This window comes from Protopterus annectens, chromosome 10.part0 (genome assembly GCF_019279795.1).
Source record: "Protopterus annectens isolate FY-2018-M chromosome 10.part0, PAN1.0, whole genome shotgun sequence".
Lineage (NCBI taxonomy): Eukaryota > Metazoa > Chordata > Ceratodontiformes > Protopteridae > Protopterus > Protopterus annectens.
Window position 1 is genome coordinate 1172302833 of NC_056744.1, and position 26655 is coordinate 1172329487.

The 26655-nt window shown below is 40.2% G+C and overlaps 1 protein-coding gene across 1 annotated transcript in view; it reads left to right on the top strand.

Annotated features, from left to right (window-relative positions):
- LOC122813542 (synaptonemal complex protein 1-like) overlaps nucleotides 1–26655 on the top strand; it is a gene marked incomplete in the record, with an annotated part of 863486 nt that overhangs the window by 218537 nt on the left and 618294 nt on the right. The window contains 1 exon segment of the mRNA XM_044085917.1: nucleotides 2254–2335. Coding sequence (XP_043941852.1) covers nucleotides 2254–2335 — 82 coding nt within the window.

Sequence of the window (26655 nt, forward strand, 5' to 3'; positions counted from 1 at the left end):
ATGTCAAAACCATGGAAACACCCAACTGAATTATTTCCCTGGGAAAGTATTCGAATTTCCGCTGCTTCGACATTTCTATTTTTTGAACTTCCCCATTCGAACTTCCAGCATTCTATATTTAAGACGGTCGAGTAAATAACAGGTACCCTGCCAAAACTACCTTAAGAGAGCTGGTATGTTCTCATGTAAAATATCATATACTTATGAAGGTCGACTTCTTGTGATGGACTTGGTTTGGATTTTAGAGTTGCTGTTTTTGTCTATAAACTTGTCAGTAGTGTGCATGTAAAGTTTTGGTTCTGATGATGTCTGTCACAAAAGGAGATACTGCCAGCCCAGCTATCTGGAATTTTGTAAATAATTATGTCATTTGTGAATATCAACATGATTCATATGCTTGTGTGTGTTGTGTATATCAAACTGTTGGTACAGAAGTGTATGTTGAAAAGGGTTGTAAAGTACTGACCTTTAAAAATTTATCCACAGTATACCTACTGGAACAGAACAGAAATGTACATACACTGTTGTAACTGTTTAGATGTATATATTTTAAAAGGGCAAACTGGAATACAGAAGGTTAACTTGCAAAACTTCAGAAAAATATTTGAAATTAAATTACTTTATAGCCACTCCATAAAAAAGGATGTTATCTTTCAGTTTCAGTTCAGTGACGACTGACGACACAATGTCTAGAATTAGAGGCTCACTGTATTGTCTTGGAAGTGTTTTATGACTTCCAGGATCTGCTTTAGATCTAAGAAAAGCCTTGTTTATGTATTTTCACAGGTAGGTGCTAAATGCTATCAGCTGCATCATTTTTTTTTTTTTTTTTAACCTGGGATAGAGTCAGATGACAAGAAGTGATGTTATACTGTAAGCTATCCCAGCAGTAATATTTGAGATATTAATTTAAGAATTCTCTGAGAGAGACTGAGTATTCTGTATTTTTCTTTGACCTGACAACATCAGCTGGAAGACCCACTCACCACATCTGCCTTACTTGCTCTGTAAGTAAGTTAACTAGGATATAGTAATTCTCTGAGTATAGTTAGGAATATAGCAAAGCTTAATTTAGATGTTTTTCTTTATTTGAGACTGTCGTGCAGTGTTTTTTAAATATTTGCTGTGATTTTGAACTCTGATGTTACTGTGATTATATATTGAGTATTTACTTGTGCTTTTATTAATTTCTATTAAATATATTTAAACCTTTCATTGTGGCTGATATTTGTGACACATATTTAAGTTCTGGGAGTACTTGCATATTTATTTGATGACCCTGTAGGCCAGTCCTAATACCATTGCTCTTGAGCAAACTATTTGCACTGATAGTAACATTCACAGTAAGATTGGACAACATTTGTTAAGGGCCTTAAAGTAGCTGATAAGGACATGACTGGTGGCAGTGATAACTACCTTATAGTCTGAGCAGAAGGGGGCATAGCTAGTAAACCTGTGCCAGCCTTTCCCGTGTGTGTGTGTGTGTAAGTATAAATCAAACCTCAAAGGGTGTGTGTCAGCTACTTGGGCAGGGACACAAAGCACTGGCTGGACAGAGAGGGTGCTGGAGGTCTTGGCCACTCAGCTGACATCTCAACCCTATAGCTATGCCAGTGGGGAATCTTATTGGGGATCTGGAGAAAGAGGAAGAAACCAGCCCCAGAGTGACTGGTGGTGTCTGTGTGCTCTTAAGGGAAATTGTACTAAATGCAGAGAGCTGCATCTGGAAATACTGTGTGTGTGCCTGTCATCCTCCCGATGTATGTCCCCCACTGGTGCTAACATTTATTGGGGGCCAACACCTGTCCATAGTGATGTACAGACATCAGTATGAGACTTGGACCAGTTTGTGTAGGTGGAAAAGTTGATGAATAATGCAGGCTAGATCCACCGTGCTTCTCAAGGTGAATAATCCCATATGTCATGATTTAATACCCAAATAGCTTTTCATCAAGGATCCATTGTTGTGGTCAGTATCCTTATACATTGCACTTTGTTTTCAATTCACTTTATACGTTGTAAATCAGTTTGGGTGCATGTTCAGCAATCCAAAATAAAAGCCATTCTGGCATGCTTAAAGTGAGAGCTACGAAACTGCCTTTTTAGATAATAACAGAACATAGAAGATGTTGCTCGTGGGAACACGGGCATGGAATTGGGGACTAGTTCAGAAAATGCATATTCCTGTCTAGTTTGATTCAAATGACTTATTTTCATCCAGTTATGAGTAAATCTTGTGTTTTTGCATTTCAGGTTATTGAATCTCTCAGTCAGGCTGTGCAAAGACTTGAAAAAGAAAAGGAACAGCAACAGCACAGGATCAGAAAACTGGAGGGTATGTAGCAGCTTGAAAAGACTGGCTTGTGGTTTTAGATTTGCAATACATTTTTGAGTAAGGATATTGCAGTAAATTAGAATAGTGTTTTGTATCTTAGTACACTAGAACCAGTCAAACCATTGAGCTCATATTCACATTTAATTTTAAAGAAAAATTAATCATCCTTTTGATGTACAAGTAGAATATCTACCTTCACTTTTCCAGCTTTGATTTGAAGCTCTTTGAGGGAGGCTTAACTAAAAGGGTGAAAGACTGAATGAACAGCTTCTTCCTCTAGCTTAGCCTTCTGTGTAGGCGATATGATGCCGCTTTTCAGTCATGACCCTAAGCCAGGCAGCTCATCCATGGGGGCCATGCCTAATTGCTTGCATTGCGACATGGTGTACACCAATAGTGCTCACTGACTTGACCTGAAAAGAATTGGAGGCATGCATATCCCTAAATTCCTCTCATTAGAATAAAATGGCCCATAAAATGACACAGAGAACAAGCATGGCTTGGGTTCCAGAGGAGAGCTGTCTCAACAAGAGCTTAAATGTAAATAGTAAATAGAAATTTAATTTTAAATAAAATGCATGCAATTGGAAATGGTGTAGAATCAGTAAAATATATACTGTGATAAAGAAATAATTAGAAATTTTGCATTTGTACAGATGACTGCTTAATGAAGAGAGCATTTATTACTGCTGTTTAAACATTTTTAAGTAATGGTCAATAACACTGGTATAGTTGGCTATATATCAGTGAGGTATCACTAGGTGTAATTTTGCTTTAGAGACTGGGTTACCCCCTCCCCTGTTCCCAAAGACATAGTCAATAGCACTGATATTGAAAGTGCTTTCTGCTTACACCCTACTCCCTTTATCCTTAAAAGGTATTGTTGAAAAATTGCCCCAGTATTATCAACATTTTGTTGTACTACAGCACCTACAATTGATCCTATTATCAAACACTACATCCTGAATATTTCAGCATATTGGAGAAGTGAATTAGTAATCTGTTTCTCATTTTGTTATAATATATCACAATATTTTCTAAAATGTTGACCTGATATTAGAAACACAGAAGACTACAAAAGTTTGCCAAATGAAGGGATAACATTTCTTGTGTGTAAAACAGAGCAGCCTTCCATAGGTGATGGTCGTCCACGACCCTCATTATTATCTCTAATGTTGTGGTTAATGTGCAGTGTCATAACCCCAACTCTCATTTCTTTTCCATCGTTTGCCTGTCCATGCTGCCTCCTAGTAGTCATTGGAAGGAAGTGTCTGTGTTTGAGACCCAAAGAAAGCTCTTGGTCTAAGCTTTTATGGTCAAAAGTTACAAAGATGATGCCAATATCAGCTTTATCTCCTCTTTCTTGGACTATCACATGATGTTACTACTTAATGATAACACTAGTCAACAGTTAAATGTTGACATATTTCTCACCACCTGCTACCTTGCATGGCTGGAATTTGATAATGCACAGAGGAAAGCAGTATGTTTGTAGGGTCACTAATCTAAGAACACATACTCTAAGGCAAGCAGGTACAAGGCATTGGATCTGGGTTTTGTACTCCTTGTTATATCAAAACAGAAAATTACTAAAAGTGCTTTTGCAAATATCAGATGTTCTTCATCTCACATTGCTGCAGTCCTTACTTATGGGTAGTCCGCTGTCCTCGGTCGGCCCGAATACCAAAGTATTAGGCTGACGTCGGTCATGGGCGCTCAGATCTGACATCAGAGCGTCAGGGTATAAAAGCGCATGACCGACGTCATATCCTCAGTCTTTTTTGCCGCATAGTCCGATGCAGAAGCAGCGTTGCAAGTGCCGTTCGGCGTTCTGAAATTTTTCGAATTCGGAGTTTCAGACCGATACCAAGTTGGGCTAAGTACCCCGTTGGGGAATATTTTTGTTTTTTCTTGCCTCAGTTATTTACCGGATGTCAGAAAAAGTGAATAATTGTATTTCTTGTGGGAAACAGATACCGCATAGGGATTACCACTCACTTTGTATTCCTTGTTTGGGACCGGAGCACGACGTAGTCGGGTGTCGGTTTTGTGCTAGGTTCAATAAGCGAGCTATAAAACGGAGGTTAGATTGCGCTAGGTTAGTCTTTGGCAAGCGGTGTAATTATAATATGCCGTCGGATCCTCCAACGCCCGCTTCCACGAAGAAGCGCAAAGACAAATCTGTGAAGCCTAGGCAGGATGATTCGTCCGTTTCGGACGCCGGTCCATTAGAAAGCTACAGGGGAACAGGTGGATCCGACTGAAGTTTCTGTTGAGACTCAGGGGGAAACTTTGATTTTGCAAGAGGTGGCTTCACAGGACTCAGGTCAGGCTGAAGGGGCCTCACAGGTTACTATTCTCCCTACTGTGCCTAGGGTGGTTAGGCCTTCTGCTACTATTTCTAAGGCTCCTTCTAAGGGCAGGTCTGTTTTGCCTTCCTCTGGTGTCAGTCCTGGTTCCTCAGGGTCAGTGCCTAAAAAGCACATGCTTAAAATGGCAGAAGATTTGATTACTTTAATTAGAGGTTCTATGCCCCCCCCGATAAGAGGCCCAGGGTAGAGCTAGAGTTGGAAAGTTTGGAGCAGGCCTCAGATGATTCAGAGTCTTCTGTGGAAGACATTCAAGATTTCCCTCCTTATTCGGATTCTGATGCAGAGGATTCCACTCCTTCTGCTTCTCCTCCTGAGGATTTTTCTTTTTCAGAAACTTTACATTCCATGAGGGAGCATTTTAAGTGGGAAGGACAGGATTTTTCTGATTCTCGGAAAAGGCTTAGGGAATTTTTGTTTTTACCACAGCATAGACCCTTAGCTATACTTCCAGTTTTGGATGTTGTTCAAGATGTTTTCTCGGAGGCTTCCCTTAATCCAGATTCTGTGCCTCCTGCGCCAGTCAAACCAGACCGGTATTACAGGGTGCCTGAGGCTCATAAATATCTGTATAAAAGTCCTAGGGCAGACCCAGAAACTATTAGACAGGGGCCTAAGGGTGTTAGAGCTTCTGTTGTGAAAAATCCGGTTCCTCTAGATAAGGAAGCTAGAGCTTTGGATAGATGGGGTAAGAAGGTGTATACCTCTTCTACGTTAGCAATGAGGGCTTTAAATTGCCAGTTTCATATGTTGAAATATCAGAATTTCCTCATTTCTCAGCTAAAATCTGAAGTGGATGCTTTAGCAGAGGGTATTGAGTGTAAAGAACTGCAGGATTTGGTACATGTCTCTGAACAGGTGGGCAAGCATTCTTTACAGTGTGGCTTTGATGCTTTACAGGCTTCTTCTAGGGTGGCTGCCACTGGTTCAGTTATTCGAAGGCACGCCTGGCTTAAGGATCAGAATTTGTCTGAGCATGTTAAGACTAGAATTCTGGATGCCCCTTTACAGTCTGAAGTTTTGTTTGGTCCTCCTGTAGAGTCTGTATTAAAGAAGATGGAGGACAAGGCTAAGTCTATGCAGACTGTTAAAGATTTTTTGCAGGTGCAACCTCCAACGTTTAGTAGAAATTGGCCTACTAAAGGATGGACGTACCCTTCTTCTGATTCTCAGTCTAGGGGCAGATCTAGACGTGGTAGGGGCAGAGCTCAGAGTTCCTTCAGACCTAGAACATGGAGTTCGCCTGCACAGTCTGCAGGTGAGGGCAGGGCCAGTCCTTTCGTAAACAGGCCCAATGACCTGCATTTTCAGCTGCCAGATTCCTCTTGCCTGGCAGCTCCTTTGGGAGGAAAGTTAGCACTTTTCAAGCTAAACTGGCTTTTAGTCACCCAGGACAAATGGGTATTGGACATTATAAACCGAGGCTACAAGTTTTATTTCCATACATTGCCTCCTTTCAAAGGCATGCCAGATGTTCCTCCTCGGCAAAGGTTAGAGGCTCACAAACAGATTTCTTTACTTCTTCAAATGGGAGCTATACAGCAAGTTCCTCTGTCAGAAGTGGGCCTAGGATTTTATTCTCGCCTGTTTCTAGTTCCAAAGAAAGGGAACACGTGGAGACCGATTTTGGATTTATCTATCCTCAACACTTATCTGGACATTCCAAAGTTCAAGATGCTGACGGTACAACAGCTTTTACCTCTGTTGGGAAAAGACCACTGGATGGTAACTCTGGATCTCTAAGAGGCTTATCTTCATGTTCCTATCAGGCCCAGTTGCAGGAGGTACCTGCGTTTTCGAGCTGGAAATTTACATTATCAGTTCTCTGCATTGCCCTTTGGCTTATCTACTGCGCCCAGAGTGTTCACAAAGGTTCTGGCTCCAGTGATAGCCCTTTTCAGGTTAAGAGGAATACAGATTTATCCTTATTTGGACAATTGCCTGATTATTGCTCAAGACAAAGACGAACTTCTTCATCATCTACAATATGTGATGGTAGTGTTAAGATGCCTAGGGTATTCTGTGAACGAAACAAAGTCCAGTCTAGTACCCTCTCAGGACATGTGCTTTCTGGGTGTGAGACTGAATACAGCTTCCCAGATGGCTTTTTTGACCCCGGACAAACAAAGAAGCCTTTCTCTTTATTTCCATCAAATGTCTCTACAGTCCAGGCTGACTGCAAGGACAGTCCTTCAAGCCTTAGGGTTCATGGCATCTTGTATTCTGGTGCTTCCCAATGCCAAACTGCATATGAGGAAGCTTCAATGGTATCTCAAAATGTATGGACACAACACTGCCAAGATCTAGACACTGTCATTCAGATAATACCTTGCATTCAGAAGGAATTTTTGTGGTGGGCTCAGGAATGTCACCTAAACAAGGGACTCTCTGTGACCCGACCAGAGGTGAGTCAGATTCTAACGACAGATGCCTCGGACAAGGCTTGGGGAGCACACCTCAATGGAAAATGGGTGCAAGACACGTGGCCTGTCAGACTTCAACATTTGCATATCAACTTGAAGGAGATGTTAGCAGTCCAGTTTGCATTAATGGCTTTCAAGGATTTACTTCACCCAGGGCAGGTGTTGATTCAAACAGAGACAACACTACTGTCATGTGGTACATCAACAAGCAAGGGGGAACCCATTCATACCCACTTTGCAGGCAAGCGATGATTTTGTGGGAGACTGCTCTCAGTTTACACCTCAATCTTCAAGCAAGGTTTCTGCCAGGAGCACAGAACTCCTTAGCAGATGTGTTGAGCAGACAGATGGTGGATCCTCACGAGTGGAAATTGGATCCTCATGTATTCCAGCAGTTGACAGTGTTATGGGGGACTCCAGACATAGATCTGTTCGCTTCTCCACTAAATTACCAGTTGCCAAAGTTTTGCACAAAAAGGTTTCATCACACAGCTTGGAAGGTGGATGCTCTATCATTCAGTTGGAACAATCTTCATGTCTATGCCTTTCCACCTCTGCCTGTCCTCCCCAAGGTACTCTTGAAGGCCAGACAAGACAAACCATCCATGATTCTGATAGCACCGGATTGGCCTCAACAGCACTGGTACCCACTTCTGAGGAGTTTAGTAAGGGAGCCTCCATGGCCTCTACCTTTAATTCCGCATCTTTTGTCTCAAGAGGGCAGTCACTTCCTCAATGTCAGGATTCAGTCTCTGCATCTAACAGCTTGGCATATTCTGTTTTAGACGCTGGAGGGTCTCAGCTGCCACAACAAGTTTTGAATGTTATTTTGGAGGCCAGAAGGCCTAGTACAAGGAAAGTTTATGCTGATAAATGGAGGAGATTTTTTATTTGGAGCAAAGAGAACGATTTTGATGTTTCCAAGCCTAATTTAAGTGCTTCTCTTCAATATCTTACTGAGTTACTGGACAAAGGTTTGTCTTTCTCCTCTATAAAGATTCATGCTGCAGCCATTTCTGCTCACTATGATTGTGACCCTCCTTGATTCTCTTATCCTTTGTTTAAGCAATTTCTTAGAGGGGCAAAGAACATAAGACCCCCACGTAGAGCTCCTACTCCTGCTTGGGATCTCAATTTTGTGTTGGAAAAACTTACTCTACAACCTTTTGAGCCTGCAGCTACGGCCGAGTTAAAGTATTTGTCTTGGAAAACTGCTTTTTTGTTGGCCATTACTTCTGCAAGAAGGGTTTCTGAATTACAGGCCCTTATGGCAGTGGAGCCTTTCCTGATTTTTCATAAGGATAGGGTAGCTTTGCGTACTAATCCTTCCTTTATGCCTAAAGTGGTTTCTAGTGTGGCCTTAAACTAAACTATTCATTTGCCTACTTTTTATGCAAACCCCCAAAATAAAGGGGAGAAGATTTTGCATACTTTGGATATTCACAGGCAGTTGCGTTATTATTTGAGCAGAACCAAGGAGTTCAGACAGTCTCAGCAGTTGTTTGTTTCTTTTGCTTTGGGTTCTCAGGGTAAACCTGTTTCAAAACAAACTATTTCTAAGTGGATTGGGTTTTGTATTTCTTTCTGTTATTCCCATCATGGTAAGGAGATTCCGGCTGGAATCAGACCTCCTTCCACTAGAGTTACTGCCACCTCTACTGCCTTTCTAAGGGGGTAGCTACAAAAGATATTTTGGAAGCAGCTACTTGGAGTTCAGTACATACTTTTTCTAAACATTACCACCTTCCTCTTTATTCTAAGTCTAGGGCTGGATTTGCCACTGCAATATTACAGGGCATTTTAGCAGCCCCTAATGCTTTATGATTTTGCCATCCTCCCTTTCCCGTTGCTTTGGGATTCTACCCATAAGTAAGGACTGCAGCAATGTGAGATGAAGAACATAGTACAGTTTTGTACCTACCATAAATGTAGATGTTCGAAGATCCACATTGCTGCAGTCCAATTTACCCTCCCTCCTTCCCCACTGTAGTTTGGCATGGTTATATGCTTTGGGTGATGGTTGTTGTTGGGCCTGTTCTTGGGAGGTATTCTGTTTTTGGCTGTGGCCTTTCTTTTTAGGGCCTTCTGACATCTGGGGCAAGAAAAGACTGAGGATATGACGTCGGTCATGCGCTTTTATACCCTGGCGCTCTGATGTCAGATCTGAGCGCCCATGACCGACGTCAGCCTAATACTTTGGTATTCGGGCCGACCGAGGACAGCGGACTACCCATAAGTAAGGACTGCAGCAATGTGGATCTTCGAACATCTACATTTATGGTAGGTACAAAACTGTACTTTTTTCATCTTCAGTGTCATATATATATATATATATATATATATATATATATATATATATTTATATTTATTTATTTATTTTTTTTTTTTTAAGGAGTGAATCTTGACACTGATAAATATAATCATGGTGCCAAACTTAAGAAGACTTTAGTTGGGAGAACATGTAGTTTACAAGCCTGTCTTGTGCTAGAACTTTTTCCTTGTTTTTTTTCTTTCTGTTTAGGAAAGGAAACCACACATGTAGTCTCTTAGTCATAAAATTAAAAATAAAAGTTAGTAATGAAACTAACACTGGCTATATAGTGAGTCTGTACTCCCTCTTAACTGCTGGAGTTGGGGTTTGTTTACCCACTCCAGATGTAGGTGCCTGCTCAAAATCCCCTTTTCCCCTGCTGGCTCACTACTTCAGTGAGGGTTCCAGGAGAGTAATCAGTAGTGAGACAGGCTGTTTTGCTCCTTGCTATGGTGGTTAAAATGGCATCAGACCCTCTCAGCTTTAGGAATTTGATGTGGTCATTTGGCCGTAATGCACTCCAACTGTTTCTGCCACTTTCTTACATTGAATGATTTCTTGTTTGTTATTGCTGGACATCCGTGGACTTGATGTATGTAGAGCAGATGCTCAATTTGGTACAGAATACAGTTTTTAAACAACGAGCTAATACCTAGATACTTCACGTTGGGACATCCAGAGGTAAGTTGTCAGTCCCCAAGACATTTGAAGTACCCATTGCTTCTATTATGAATGACAACATCTTCACAAAGGAGAACCTTGCATTGTTGCAAGAGGCTACACAAGATTCAGCATTTACCGGTTGAAAACCATATACTCTGGCCTAGTTGGTTGATGGTCCAGATTGAGTTGGGTGGCCACACAGCTTCTTGTTAGGTAGATCATATATCTCCTCCATACCATCTTGAATAAAGCTTTCAGATATGTACTGAATTGCTTCTATAAGGTCAGAAGAATCAGGAGAATTAAACTGGCTTGACCCCTGCCAAGGAGCAGCTGCAAAAAAAAAAAAATTGTAACCTTCAGGATCTGGCATATTTGATTGGGGAGCCTAATAATAGCAGGCATAATGTCAGGTAGCCTGGCTCTGTGAAGTGAAAGGAGGGCTAAAGTCCTGACTTCGAACTAAGTGATTGACAGTTTCGACGCCTGAAGAACCAGGTATGGACAGGTGCGGCTGAGCAGCCGGTGCATTCTCTCCCACCCTGGAGGGAAAGAGAGGTAGATTCTTATCAGCCAGACACCACTATGCAGAGGTTTGGGCAGCACTGAAGGGGCCAGGGACAAGACATGAATTTGATGATCCTGAGCTGATGAAGGTAGCCATCTTTAGCATGTTGGTGGAAGCGCACATATGCACATGGGAGACATGAAAGAATCTATGGTGATCCAGATACTCATATCAGCCACATGGCTTGGGTAATGAAATACAAACTACTCTTGCCTCCATGCTGTGGACACTCATTATGACAGAACAAATGGACTCAAGACCATTAGAGAAGGTGTGATGGTTATCAGCAATGGAGGCAAAAAAGCACATAGGATAAACATAGTCTCTAATAATAACTTAGTGTTGCATGCAGTTATTTCAATCATTTAAGCTTAGTGTGCTGGAACTAGTGTGCATCCAAATTTTCTCAGTGGCAAGTTTCCCTTTTACTCATTTACAGGACAAAGAACAAATCCATGTAGGCAAGCAGTTATTTTTTCACACTTGCAGGATGCTCTGTTTAAGGAGCTGGAAGCCCGTAAATGGAAAGTAGTACTAGTCCTGCAGAGTGTAATTACTGCCAATATATTTATTGTAATACCTACTGTGAATTAGGAGAAGATTCTCCAGTTAGAACAAGGATATTGTATTGGATCTAATTTCCTTAGGTCACTACCTTTTTTAAAGACTAAACTGAGTGAAAGGAACAAGGCCTAGATTGTGTGAAAATATTTACAGGACCTGGCTTATCATGGAAAGTTTGTTAGAATGAGAAAAGTATTTAGGCTGGCAGCTATGTTGACCAAGGCCCAACTACCTCAAGGATAAGCAGATTCTTTTAAGGGCAGGTGTCAAAGCAGTTTAGAAATCCATCAAGAAGTTTGCAGATATGGATCAAATAAGATTTTGAAGAGCCTGTACTTCTATTTTCTGCATTAGTCACATATAGCAGAACACTGGTAGAGTAGTTAAGTTCCACACTTCAGATCTCTCCAATTACCAGAATGGAAAGAGTAAATACTGGAGCCTGTCAGGTGATGCCCAGAATTCAATAGTTAAGAATGAGTGCTATATTAGCCTGTCTCTTTTTGTATGGGAGAGGGAGAATTAGCATTCCATTTTAAAACCGTGACAACCAAAGCTGTGATGATGATCCTTGAAGAGATTACAGTAAAAGCATTTGACAGTCAAGTTACAGTTTGTTTCCTTCATTTCTGAAAATGGCTGCCTCATACTGGGAATCAATTAATTCACTGACAGTAATCTTAATGAATGCCAAGGATACAAATCAAAATCATTGTAAAACACTTTCAGTGATTGACGTTGCTTTTTTTCCCTACTTGCATGTGACTGTGGTGTTGCCATATATAACTTGGGGGAATGGTCTGCTCCCCCCCACTATGTGCTTGATACCTGCTAGCCCTAGCCCTGTACCTTAACATTTGAAAAATATTATGTAACACTATCGTTATTCAGGCAAATTATGTTTCAGTGTGTGGTAGGGTTTTGGTGATCAGATTGTAAAAAAAAAAGTTATTTCCTTTCCTGATCTTTTTTTAATTTTATCATTTTGTCATTGCATTGATTTTTTGAAATGCTGGCATCAGTCAGTTAAGCGTTAATTCTGTTTCATTTTGATAAACCAATATATACTCAATGTATCATATCATGGTAGTTCTCGCCAGTGAAATTTGTAAAAGGGCTGCTCAAGTATGGGAAATTCTGTTTTAAGTTAATGTATTCGAGTATTGTATATTAAAGGAAAACTCCACCTTATAACTCAAAAAACATATTTTTTTCATTATATCTTTGCTTTTGAGCTATTTTAATGCTTCAAAATCACTCCAAGTGCTTCTTTTACAATTTTAATGTGTTTCTCTCAAAATGGCTGATCATGGGGCCTGCCTTGGTAACATGATCTTATTTTCTTCCTTTCCTTCCTTCTTCCCCGAATACATTTCAAGTCCTCTTTATATGACTCATGCCATACATAAGGAAGTGGTGCTGTTTTCTCATGCCATTAAAATATAATGGCAGGACTGTGAATCACTGTCTTCTAAACTTGCAGCAAAAGAAAGCAGATAAACATTTCTTTTGTAAGAGGAGTAAAAGTCCTAACAAACTTGATAAACCACCCCATACTCATGCTGAGGTGTGGAAACGCTCACTGCAGTAAATAATCCTTGCTGTACATTTACAAGTGACAAGTAGTAGGACTGTAAACTTTTGTCTGTTACTTCCCATTGCCTTTATAGGTTCATAGGTAGGTACTAGGCTATCGGCCCTAGAGCCCATACAAGCCTTGCCAAACAATGTACCCTGGTTTTCGCCACCCAAGAAAATTATTTTTTGGGAACTCACCAGCTTAAATGTAAACCCGTATGTCACAAGATGGGTTGCAAACTGGCTCAAGGACAGAACCCACAGGGTCAGAGTTGCTGGAGCTATGTCAGACTCTAAGCCAGTCACAAGCGGTGTCCCACAGGGCTCAGTCCTGGGACCCCTCTTGTTCGGCATTTATTTTTCCGAGGTACAGGCAAACATAGGAGGATTGTGGCTGACAAAGTTCGCAGATGACTGCAAACTGGGCGCCGTAATTGATACTCCAGCGGACACAAACATCCTTCAGAGAGGCCTCATAGAAATGGATAATTGGTGCCAGAGCCATGGCCTTAAGCTGAATGCCAAGAAATGTATAGTCATACCCTTGGGGAAAAACAAGGTACCGACAAATTACCACATAGGCGGTAATCCATTAAGTACAGAAGAGGTAATCAGGGACCTAGGGACCCAGGTTGACAGTAACCTCTCATTTGACACTCACATTGCCAAAGTGGTTAGGAAGACCTTCTATATTGCCCACCTTATCATGAAGGGTTTCACATCTAGATCAAGAGAGGTCATTGTGCCCCTGTACTCTTCTCTTATCAGGCCAATGGTTGAGTACAATGCCCCATTTGGGATGTATATCACCAGACACCTGCAGCAGTTGGAAAGACCCCAAAAGTTCCACACCAAGAGGATAAAGGGTCTTAAACATATGTCATATGCTGCCCGACTGAAAAAACTCCAGCTCTATTCAGTCGCATACCGCCTACTCAGAGGTGGTCTGTGCCTGACGTACAAGGCCATGTCCAATCCTGAATTAATGGACATGCTCCACCTCAGAAAATCCAAATCCATCAGAGCCACAAGAACAAGTGACTTAAACCTCAACACAGAAATAGAACGTGCTGGAGGGACAGATTCATAACCCAGAGGCTCCCTACACTCTGGAACAGAATCCCAGTCCATGTTAGGCAGAGCTCCTCACTGACTCTATTCAAGAGAAATCTCGACGAGTGGATGGGAGATCGTAAGTTTACCCCGGGGGTCATCTCTGTGTCACTACTAGACAGAGGCATAGTAAACTAAACCCTAAAAGGGGCATAGTATCCTCATCCTAAGGGGTGGTGTAAGCCACATACACTCTGGCTAGGCTTATAAATGCCCTAGGGTAGATAGCCTAGTACGAACCTATGAACCTATGCCCCTGTCGAGCAGAGCCACAGAAGTGATCCCCGGGGTGAATTTCCCATTTCCCATCCAATCATCAAGATTTTCTTGAAGAGTGCTAATGAGGAGCTCTGTTTGACATAGGTAGTCTGTTCCAGAGTATGGGAAGTCTCTGGGACAGGAATCTATCCCTCCAGCATGTTCTGTTTATTGTGGTGACAAGGTTAAGGTCCCTAGAGCGTGTAGCTCAGAGGGATTGGGATTTCTTTAAGTGGAGCATGTCCAACAGCTCTGGGTTTGACATAGCTTTGTATGTTAGGCAGAGATCGCCCCTGAGTAGGCGATATGCGATGGAGTAAAGCTGTAGTTTTTTGAGACTGTCTGCATAGGGCATCTGTTTGAGGCCAGTAATCCTCTTTTTTTTTTTTTTTTTTTTTTTTTATTTAACATTTGTTGACCGGGAATGTCCGACTAGGTTCCACAGAGCCTGTTTTCAGCGTAGGCCCGGGGAGAAATGCTCCAGATGCATGTCTTTGGAATGTGGGAGGAAACCGGAGTACCCGGAGAAAACCTAAGCGAACACAGGGGGAACATGCAAACTCCACACAGAAGGCACCCCAGCCGAGAATCGAACCGGAGAACCTCTTGCTGTGAGGCGACAATGTTAACCACTGCACCACTGTGCTGCCCATACCTCTTTGTGAGGTATTTCTGTGGTCTTTCCAGTTGTTGCAGATGTCTTGTGAGGTACATACTAAAAGGGGCATTGCACTCTATAATGGGTCTAATGAGTGATGAGTAGAGGGGAACAATGACCTCTTTTTTTCTGGATGAGAATCCTTTTGTGATGAGATGAGCCACGTAGAAGGATTTCCTGACCACTGTGGCAATGTGATTATCAAAGGAGAGACTACCGTCCACCTGTGTCCCAAGGTCTCTTATCAGATTTTCGGCATTAAGTAGACTACCAGCTATGTGGTAGTTCATGGGTACAGAGTTTTTACCAAAGGGGATGACAATACACTTTTGGCATTGAGCTTCAGGCCATGGCTTTGACATCAGGAATCTGTCTCAGTGAGGCCCTTTTGTAGTTTGTCCACATCGTTAGGAGTTTCGATTATGGCTCCTAGTTTGCAGTCATCTGCAAACTTTGTTAGCCAAAGACCTTCTGTGTTGGCCTGCACTTCAGAGAAGTAGATACCAAACAGGAGAGGACCCAGGACTGAACCCTGTGGTACTCTACTTGTCACTGGTCTGATGTCGGATTTGGAATCCGCTACTTTCACAGTGTGGGTTTGTCCGTGAGCCAGTTGGCAACCCATTTTATGACATAGGGATTTATACCTAGTTTAGTGAGCTTATCTATAATTCCAGAGTGGGGGATGGTGTCGAAAGCCTTGGCGAGATCTAGATAAGCTGTGTGAACCATTTTACCATCATCTATGGCTTTGGTGACTGCTTCAAAGAAGTCAATCAGGTTTAGGAGACATGATCTGACTTTTACAAATCCAAACTGAGTAGGGTCCAGAGTTTGGAGATTACCAATTTCTTTGTTTATGAGTTCCATGATGATACGTTCCATGGCCTTGCAGACCAGGCTCGTCAGGCTAATGGGGCGGTAGTTCCCAGGGTCCGTCGTGGCTTCCCCTTTGTGGAGTGGGTAACTGTCACGGTGCGCCATTCTGTGGATACAAAGCCTGAGGTGAGGCTATGATTGAACATGGTACTTAGGTAGGGTGCCAGTTCATTCTGTAGTTCGTGTAGAACGCAGCCTGGGATATTGTCAGGCCCCATGGATGCTGTGTTCTTGGCTTTGGAGAGTGTGTTTTTTACCTGTGCAGCCATGATTATAGGAACTTTGCATTCTTCCGGTATAGAGATGGGCCCTCTAGGGGGTGAGAGGGGGGTAAAGTTAGCACTGAACCTATCTGCTAGGATGTTGGCAATATCAGTTGGTTCTGTATATTTAGTGCCATTATGCTGTAACTCAGAGCAGATCTGAGTGTTGCCATTGAGATTCTTGACATAGCTATAGAATGCTTTGTGGTTGTCTTTAGAGTCAGTGGTAATTTTGTTTTCGTAACTAGCTTTGGAGGATTTTATGAGGGATCTCAACTTCTTACTGAGGTTGACCAGGGAGTTCCTCCAGTCATGGGATTTTACTCTTTTTTGCAACAGTTTCTTTCTTCTGTTGTAGAGTTTGTTTATGGCAGAGGACCACCAGATTGGCTTCCTTTTTTTGGAGGATAACATCTTGGTTCTATTAGGGATAGCTTGATCATGCACTCGTGTAAGTGCTTATGAAGTGCATTTGTGTAGGATTTGGCAGTCATACATCTATTGTCCGTCTGCATGGATGTCATGAAGTTTGCCACTTCTGTCTTAAGAAGTGTGAAGTTGGCTTTTGAGAAGTTTTTTACGATGGTTTCCCTAATTGGGGCTGGGGTGGGATGTGGATGTCTAGGCTGATTAGCTTGTGGTCGGATCTGACCAACGAGGAATTGACCTCTGGTGTGGAACACCGGTTTCCCATGTTGGTGATGACCAGGTCTAGGATATTGCTGCCCCTGGTGGGGGTGTGAATAAGTTGATCCAAGGCATTGGAATTTATGAATTCTAGAAAACGTTGAGCAAAAGAGTTGGTACATGAGTAGTTTTCCCAGTTAATGGTGGGGTAGTTGAAATCGCCCATTATTAGGGTGTTGGGTTGTACCCTAATACTTTCCAGTGTAGCAAGAAATGAGGAGTGTGAATCCTGGGGCATGGTGGGGGGGTCTGTAGCAAGCTACAATTTGGATTGTGGTCTTGCCCAGAGTTAGTTGCACTTGGATAATCTCGGATGCATTATGCTGTGCAACTAGCCTGGAGGTGTGGATATTCTTAATGAATATGGACACGCCTCCACCTTTAGTGCTTTTTTCTGGGTTAGGTGGCCGAAAGGTGTGGTATGAATTGAAGCCTGGTAATGCAGGGGTGCTCTCTGGAGCTTTGAACCAGGTCTCTGTCACTGCACAAATGTCAGTTTTCTCCATTTTAAGGAGTGCCTCGAGTGAGTGCATTTTGAGGTTTAGACGTCTAACATTGAGTAGCATTACCCTCAGATTTTGCTTGCTTGTACTGGTTACGGTGATGAATTTGTCATTTGAACCTTGCCCAAAAAAGGCACTATAGGGGTGGCAAGAGTCTTAGCCAGTATCCGGAATCCTAAGGGCGACAGGTGCAGGCCATCTCTGGCAAAGCATCATGGACTGTCGATCATGTCGTCCCAGGCAGACAAATACTGGATCCCCTTAGAATGACACCAGAAGCTTAGCCAATTGTTGAAATCAATCATTTTGTACTTGTACTGTGTTATCATTCTGGGTGATGGCAGGATGTTACTCAGGGTTAGGGTCATACCTGCCTGGGATACAAGATCGGAGGGCTCCTCCATGTCGTCCAGGGAGGTACGTCTCAGGTCATTCACACCAACATGGACAATGACAGTGTCATATTTGTACTTATTGTGGAGTGACCAGAGTGCATGCGTTATGTGGCAGATCCTGGCACCTGACAGGCAGCTGACAGTAACTTTCTCCTTGTTTAGTCTAGTGAGTGGACCATCAGTGTGCCTGACTATAGAGTCACCTATGACTAGAGTGTTGGGTACGTTGTTATGCCTTATGGGCTGTGGTTGAGTGGCACGCTGAGTTTGTGGGCTATGTGTCATTTGGGTTGTGTTGGGGGGTGGAGTTTGCTTGCATTTATGCTTTGGATGTCCCTGATGCTTGGACAGGTTTTTATTGAGAGCCTCCGTGAATGTAGGTGTGTGTTTTGTGTTTCTATGTGTGTGTTTTGGTGGTGTGGGTTTTGAGGGATTATGTGATGAGTGTGGTGTGGTGCAAGTGTTTACCCTCTCCTCTTGACTGTCTAGTCCAGTCTTGGGTGAAGAGAGCTTTGCTTCCAGTTTGGCTATATATGTGCATCTCTCACAGGTTGTAGTGTTGGGTGGTAGGAGGAGAGGGTTGTCTGTGTACATGAGGCAATTGCTGCATTGCCCCAAGATGCCCAGATTCATCAGGTAGACAGGAGAAATCACTGGGAGCTGACTCTTAGATATGCCTGGATAAGTGCTTATTTATTAAGTACTAAAAACTGCTTTCCACTTTAGTGGGAGGATTTTTCTCTCATGAATGATGCAGACTTAAAATGTGCTTTACTAGTTCAATTATTTCTGTCATGTCCCCCCTCCATTTTTCTATTTCATTTTTTTTATACTTTGGTAACCAGGAAAGTGAACTGGTCCCAGGACCCTTTTCAGACACAACATAAGCTACACTGGCAAAGATAATAACAATAATTACATGCACTTATCAATACAAATAAAAAAAATACTGACAGACATTGACCAAGATTGCATGTGGAACATATAGCCAGTGTGTGACAGTGACCAAGTAAATCATTGAGCAACATTTGCTAGAATGTATACATTAATAATGCGTAACTATACTATGTTGTTTATTATGACTAATTAATTGTATCCACACATTGTGCACACACACACACACACACACACACACACACACACACAGTGTGTTTGTGTGTGTGTGTATATCTGTGTGTCTGTATATGTGTATATAAAGTACATGTGTACAAAAGTGTGTGTGTATGCATTTAAACACAGTTAAGTACTTCTGATTTCCTTTTCTTAGTGTTCTTAATGCAAGGACACATAGTAAATGTATGGTAAAGTAAATTCAGCTGTATATGATGGTTGCTGTCTGATAATGCAAGGACTGACTAAGACAGTGGGAATCTCTTACAATGGATTTGCATGTACCAGATATGCATCCCCCTCTGGAAGGATGTCACACAAAGCATAAAAGACCTTTTGTATCAACACTATCAGTGCACCTAGTTGATAGGGTTGCCACCTGACTCTCTTTCTGCAGTTCTGGCCTGTGTGTGTGTGTGTGTGTGTGTGTGTGTGTGTGTGTGTGTGTGTGTGTGTGTGTGTGTGTGTGGGGGGCTGAAAATGGTAAATGCATTTATACTTTATAAGAAAAAATATTTACTGACTTTTCCCTAAATGTCACATAAATCTTTGCTACTACTCTTACGTTATCTTAGCACAAACTATTATAAATAACATTTAAAGCTAAGAATTTCAATACTGTGTTGCTGCTTGTGTAAATTTGTCAGAAGAGTTGACAATTAACTTCAATCCCCTGACTGATCTAATTGCTTTGTTTTGCTACAAAGCGGAGTGTGAAGTTCTCCTCCCCTCTGCAATAAAAAACAGTGGAAACAATTCCACAGCTTTCTGTCTTTATATTAACTGCTGTGTTTCTCACATTAGCAGGATTAATTACCCATCTAAGATTGACAGCAGTCTGAAATGGTAAACGACAGATTTGACTGTGTCTATGATATGTCATTCAGGTGGAGACAAATTTCTTTGCAAAGTATGTGAGAAGTTGAGTTTAAAAAAAAAAGTTGGTGGGCTTTCCCTTCCTTTGATTCCAATTTTAAAACCTACAAGCAAGTTTCTGGTACATACACAATGCTGGAACCATATTGTAGTTAACGACTGAGTTAAACTGTATGAGAGGGTGGAGTTTTTCTTTCATGAACTGCAGACAATTAAAGTGTAAACATAAAGATGGGTGCAAAACCAAATAGAGCCATAGGAATCTAGAGTAAGAAGACTGAGTAAAAACGGCCAAGGGCATTGGCTTTGAAGAAAGGCATTTCCTTCTAGGAGTTCAGACCAGTGGAAGGACCCTAGTGCTTTATGGAGTAACAGTGTACTAGAACCAGACACTTTGTGGGGTTTTGTTTAACTTCCAAGTAAAAGGGTTCTCTTAAAACATTTATTTTCGGAAGACTTATGTTGGCAAAATCGGTCTTTAAAGTGGTTTCATAAAACAAAGCTGCTTTTTATAAGAGAGAATTGATTGTCATCTGCTTAAGATTCCACAGTATGTATGTTTATTTGAATTTATGTGTGTATACATAAGCCGTAATGACTGTTATAGGAAATGGCAGAACCATAGTTATGAGCTCCTTACATTGACACTACAATATCAACTGTGGCTGATTAAGATGCTGACATTGCACTCGCACCTTATGAACTCATGTTCATTGCCGATTGTGCCCCCATTTGTTCTACTATTGCAATGAGACTGGAAAAAGGAATTAACTGCAGCCTTTTTCTGGACTTGACAAGAGCTCTTGCAATGGTTGACTATTATCTACTTTTTTGGCTAAGCTGCAAGGGTGTGGCTTAGGGTCTATATCACAACATCAAAGTGTCAAAACTTTGATTGTTCGAATGTTATAACATCGAACCCAAAACCACAAAAGCTGAAAACTTCGAAGACTGAGAACAGTAATTTTTTTTCCCTGGGAAAAAAAAATCGCTGTTCCAGTACAAAATGCAAAACACATGAACACTACAAGCTATTTCTAATGTGGGGGGCTGTGCCCCCTACTTAAATATGCCAACTCCGAGATCACACCACAGTGGAGGAAATAGTGAAGCTACGGAAATGACCCACCAAATTCTTTCCCTGGGAAAGAATTCGATGTTCCGAGGCTTCAATATTTTCAGTCTTCGAGGTTTCCAGTTCGAGGTTTTGGTATTCTAACTTTTCAGCGTTAGAAGTTTTGATATACACCCGTGGCTTATGGGACAAACCCTGTAGAATGATAAAGAACTTCCTAAAGAACTGCTCATTTGAGGTAGTTATGAGGGGCATTATTTCTAAAATTGGAACATGTAAGGCAGGAGTCCCACATAAAACTGTGCTAGTCTCATACTATTTTCTCTGTTTATCTTTTATCTGTGATATTGCAAATGATTTTAAGTGGAATGCATATCACATTTTATCCATGTGCTCTTATTCTAATCAAAGCTATAAAAATCTTTGGACCATGTGTACAGCATTTTGTGCAGGCCAATTTCCACAAACTATGTGACTGGTTAAGTTAAAAATAAACTTGAACTTAACACAAGCAGATCTGCTGTGATACTGTTTGAGAATAACCAGTAGTCAATAACGGTATGTACACTGTGCAGACACACACCATTCTATAATTTTACATACCCTGATTATGGTTGGTCAAGAAGTTATTTAATTACCTACTGATGTGTTAGTTACTAAAGTATTATTACAGCTGAAGGCATTCTGCAAGCTAACCATCTTCCAGACACAAGAAGCAATCAATTGGGACAAATGTCCTCATACCTATATTAGGATATACTCGTACATAGGCTGGGGAAATACTATTCTGTTCACACTTAATTCTTCTCCAAACACACTGTTATGCAAACCACTGTTAAAATGCATTGCCATTTTATTTTTTGCCAGACAATAGGGAGCATTGTTTCTCTTGGCAAAAAGACTGTGGCTCTCAATAATTGTCAGGGCTACTCTACTGCTGAATGCCTGCACTTTTAAACTAATACAACTAACACAGTTTCCTCCCCTTGCTAATAAATTGGAGATTGCCTCCCGATATTGTCTATTAAAATCTACTGAGCATGGGGCATTTACCCTGAAAAGCCTATATTTATCCTATAGGGTAATGAACTCTTAGAAAGCTATTCTCAGCTAAATGGAATAGTGCAAAATATTAATATTTAACTGAATATTGGCAAATTTAAGGTAAAAACTAAAAGAATGACTCTCTGATGTCAATGTTGTTGCCACTTGGTTGACAGATAATCATGTTATAATAACCCCATGTGAAGAAATTAAATGTTAGACTTGGAGGCTTTTGACCTTGGAGTCTTAATATAAAGTCTGGCTTCATGCATTATGAACCAGTTTGTCTGCTATGTGCTGTTACAATTGTGATTGTCTCCAAGTTCTGAGAAGAATGAGAAGTCTGTGGCATACCTGAATGCAGTTGTTTCCCCTTTTGTTTGAATATAAACTTTAGGGATGAGGATTACTTTTATAGCTCTCTCTCAGTGAATGATTCATTTGAATGCATTAAATTTTAAGAAAGACTATTTTAGTTGGACCCACATTGAATTTTCATTACCTAAAAAAGAATGCATACTTTTATGTTTGTTCTTTGTTGATTGGGTTTAGGGGAGACCTGAGGTGGTATTTATACTGTTTGTATGATATTACTGGGGAGGTTCCCTCTAATCTTTAGAGCTGCTGGATGGTGCCAGAGGGCTCCTACAGCAGCAGGGAAGAGACCTAGGGGAAACAGCAGCATGGAGGAGGTGAGAAAATCTATGGGGCTGGAAATGAGAATTTGGAGAAAATGTTGTTCAATATGGAGTATGAGTGCTGATAAAGATTCCTGTGTGATGGATGATACAAATGAACAATGTTTAGCTCTCTCAGTGGAGAATGAAGTGAATCTGTTAAGAGTGGTGCAGATAACAGAAATGATGTCAGAAAGGCTTGCAGATTATGATGACATTGGAACAGAATGCCCCAGGTGACAGTCCTGTTGTTTCGTGGGGTGAGATGGCAGATTACCATCCTCAACACTTCCGAAAAAGTTGTGTGGAAAAGGAACCAAGTCATGTGGCAGTAGATAATGCAGTAGTTAAAACTTATACAACAGTGACAAAATAAAAAAGGAAAGCAGCAACAAACTTGGAGTCTGGTTTGTGGCAGCAGAGAATTCAGTAATTAAATCTTATGTAGCAGTGATAGGCTGAAAAGGAGAGCAGCAACAAACTGTAAGTAAAACTGTTCTTAAAAAGAAAGACCAACTGAGAGTAAATATAAAATATGACACTGTAATAGACATATGTGTGGGACAATCTGCTGACAATTTTAAAACTCAAGAAATTCATTCTTTTCTACATATAAGGACAGATACTTTGTGCCTAAGCATTTAAAATAGAGGGACTGATGATAACATTTCTGGAACTTTGTGTAACAAAAATGACATTTATCCATGGAACAGTTCATTTTCTCATAGTAAATTAAATGTTAAAGTTACTAAATACCGATGAACTGAAACACAAGGATGTTAAAAAATGCATGCAAGGTTTGTGTGAAACTTGATACAACTGTGAAATTTAGAGATGAGAGGAACTTTACAGAAAGGAGGGTGAAGGTGAGAGTCTGTTTTGAAATGTGAAGAAAACAGTGAAACATTTGCCAAATGTTATGTTAGTGGCTAGTCATAGAGGGACATTAAGATTTACTGGTTATTCTAAATCATGTTTTTATGGGGAGTTTTTCCATTCAATTAATGACTGTGACAAGATATAATCTAACCATTGTGGGTAGACGGGGCATAGAGCAAAAATGTGTGTGGCTGAATGCAACTTATGAAAAAAAAAAAAAAAAAAAAGGGACACTTTTGGATGGATTGTCATGGGCAAACAGTAAACAATGAAAAAGAAAGGGTAGAAAATATACACAGGGAAGGACAAGCAGAAGGTGGGGAGAGTGTGAACTAGGGGAAGGAAAAACTGTAGAAGAAGAAAAATATGCAGGGGAAAAGGAGAAAGGTTGCAGGAAGAGAGGGCAAGAGAAGGGATTGACACTATTTTTCTTAAGTTCTAGGCAATAGAAAAATCTGATTCTGAGGATCAAGGATTATTTGTACATAAACGCAGGAAAATTATTCAGTAGGGAAAAGAGTCAAAATAAGAAAAGGAAAATTTAAAAATACTTTCCCCTGAACTTAAGGAAAGAGAATCTGTTTCATCAAATGTTAGACTATGTGGTAGATTATGTGAAAATTATACTTGCAGGGGATTCTATGATTTAAGTGCAAGACATAAAAAGAAAGGAAAAGATGCAAAAAAAAAAGGCAGTGATAAAATGTGGTAATTAAGCTGCATGGAACAAAAGTCAATGGTCGTATAGAAGGGGGACACTTGTACCTAAAATTGATTATTTTGTATTATGGGAAAGCTTGAGAGTAGTAGATGATACCGTTGTGACTTTTTTCCAGACTGTTTAGCATAATGGATGGAGGTAATGGAAGAAAAGAAGTATACTAAATTAGTAAAGGAAATACAAAGAATAAATTAGAAATTATGGGATGAAATTGGATAAGTATTGTAATTGTGCAAAGATAATATGACCATAAAGGATTTATTTAAAAACTGATCTGAGTTGTGGAATGTACTTTAAAAAGAAGTATAAAAAGTTTTTTTCAGTGATAGGAGATATAAGAAAGGAGGATAAAGTGAAGTATGAAAAATATGTAAATGTATTAGAGAACTTGGAGAATAATGCAAGAGAGTATTATGATATGGAAAAAATAAATATATAAAAATTGAAAAAAAAATAAGGCACAACAGTTTAGGCAGAGATTATTTACAAGGGAGAAGGTATATGCATATTTGGTGAAATAGAAAAGGAAGATATTAGTATAATGATAATGAAAAATGTAAAAGGATAGTTTAAAAGGAATGTAAGCAAATTGAGTGCTGTAGTCCAGCTTGTAGAAAATATGTATGATAGTATAAGGATGGTAAATAAGAGAGAATGGGAAATAAAGAAATTTCCAGAACAAGTTAAGGAAAATTTTGAAAAAGAAATTCCAACTAGTGAATTATATGAGATACTTAGAAAAGTAAATATTGATAACATTATCAAAACCAAATGGTATAAGGTATGGAATGTACAAGAAACTGACTGCCAAAAAGAGTATATTGTAAATGCACTGAATGGATGGTTGAAAAAAAAAATCGTGTGAGAGTTGTATAGTTGGATATTAAAAATGATATGGAAGAAAGATGAGAAGAGAGAAATTAAATTAGAGACCCATCACGCTAAACACAGATTAAAGTTTTTTGTGGGAATAATTCAGAGGAGAATAGAAGGAAGGATGATGGATATTATGGAAGAAAGTATACATATATATATATATATATATATATATATATATATATATATATATATGGTATAAAAGGGAAGGAATGTCAAGAATTGTTTCATGTGAGAAAAATTGTGGAAATAAGTAAAAAGGAAGATGTGAAACTTATGGTAGATGATGTTATCAAGGCATTTGATACAGTAGGATGTAATGCTTTTTGTGATGTTATGGAGAAGTATGGAATAGGTAATAGAATTTGGAGTGTGTATATTTTGGCATACTAGAATAACAGAGTGAGTGTTAGTAAACAGGTGGCTGAGTAAAGAAATATGCTTGGAGTGTGGTATAAGACAAATATACTTCGAGTGGAATATTGATATTGAATATTGTTTGCATTGGTGATAAATGCAAAAGTGAGTGAAGTAGCTTATAAAATGAAAGATGCTAGAAATGTGATGCAAAAGGAGGTAGTGATACCGTTAGTGTTGACATAAGCAAACAGTATAATCGTAGTTGCTAATCCAACAAAATATGGATGAGGGGCATGTTGCTTTGTTTGAATGGATGTTTAAACAAAATGCGAATGACCTTGGATAAAGATAAAAGTAAGGGTTTGGGTAATGTGGTGAAAATTGGGGTGGGGTGTATTTTTCAATAAATGAATGGTATTTGCCAGGAATAAAATTGGGAAACATTGTAGTTATGACACAGTGGGAGGTGTTGATACAAATGAAAGAAATGGGTCTTCTGAGGAGGACATGCAGAATAGCTTTTAGGAAAAGGTTTATCTGATGAATTCGATATTAATGGAAAACATAGCATATATGTCAAATGTTCATATGATCCCAATTAAAAAAAATGAAGGGAAATTGTGCATTTTACTATTTTCTTTCATATGGAGTTCAAGATTAAACCGAGCGAAAAGAGGTGTGTTGTATATGAGTGAAGATAGAGGGGGATTAGAGTTGCAAAATCCCATTATTTATTCTACTTTTTTAAAACTTGTATATAGTATTAAAGTGGGTAAAATAAGAGAATGAGAATTTAATATTGAGAATATATAAAGATAAGTACAACATTTTCTGGGAGAAGATGAGCATATGAAGAAATAGAAAAAATATGTAAGTGATGAAATTTAAAAACGATCAAGAAAATTTGCGAACATGAAAAATAAACCACATCCTTCTATCTTTCTGTATATCATCAAGTTTTAATGTGATTAAACAATATTATGTAAATCCATGGCAAAATTTACCACAAGTAATTAAAGCAAAGAAAAATGGTGCACCAGGATACTGTCAGGATTTCCTATGGAGCCTGCTAATAAATATGCTACCAGTCGAGGGGAATGTGCCATATAAAAATAAAGTTGAAAGACTATGGGCAGGATTCACGAAGGCTTGCACGGAGTCTAAGAGTAGTGTAAGACTCCATGCAGCCCTCGCGATCCAGGAACAGCCTGAAATTCCGTGTAAGAGATCAGCTAAAACGTCTCTTACACTGACTGGGCGTGGATATGCTAATCACCTCACTTGCAGCCGAAAGGCATGCAAATGAGGTAGATCAGCGATCCACGAAGCTCAAACCAGCCCGTGTAAGAGTCGTGTTAGCTGCAGAAATGTACTCAGTTGACAACTGAGTACGGTTCTGCAATTAACACAATGGAGCCATGTCAGCTCCAAATAAAGGGTGCATATGTGTCAGGCAACATGCCAATGGCC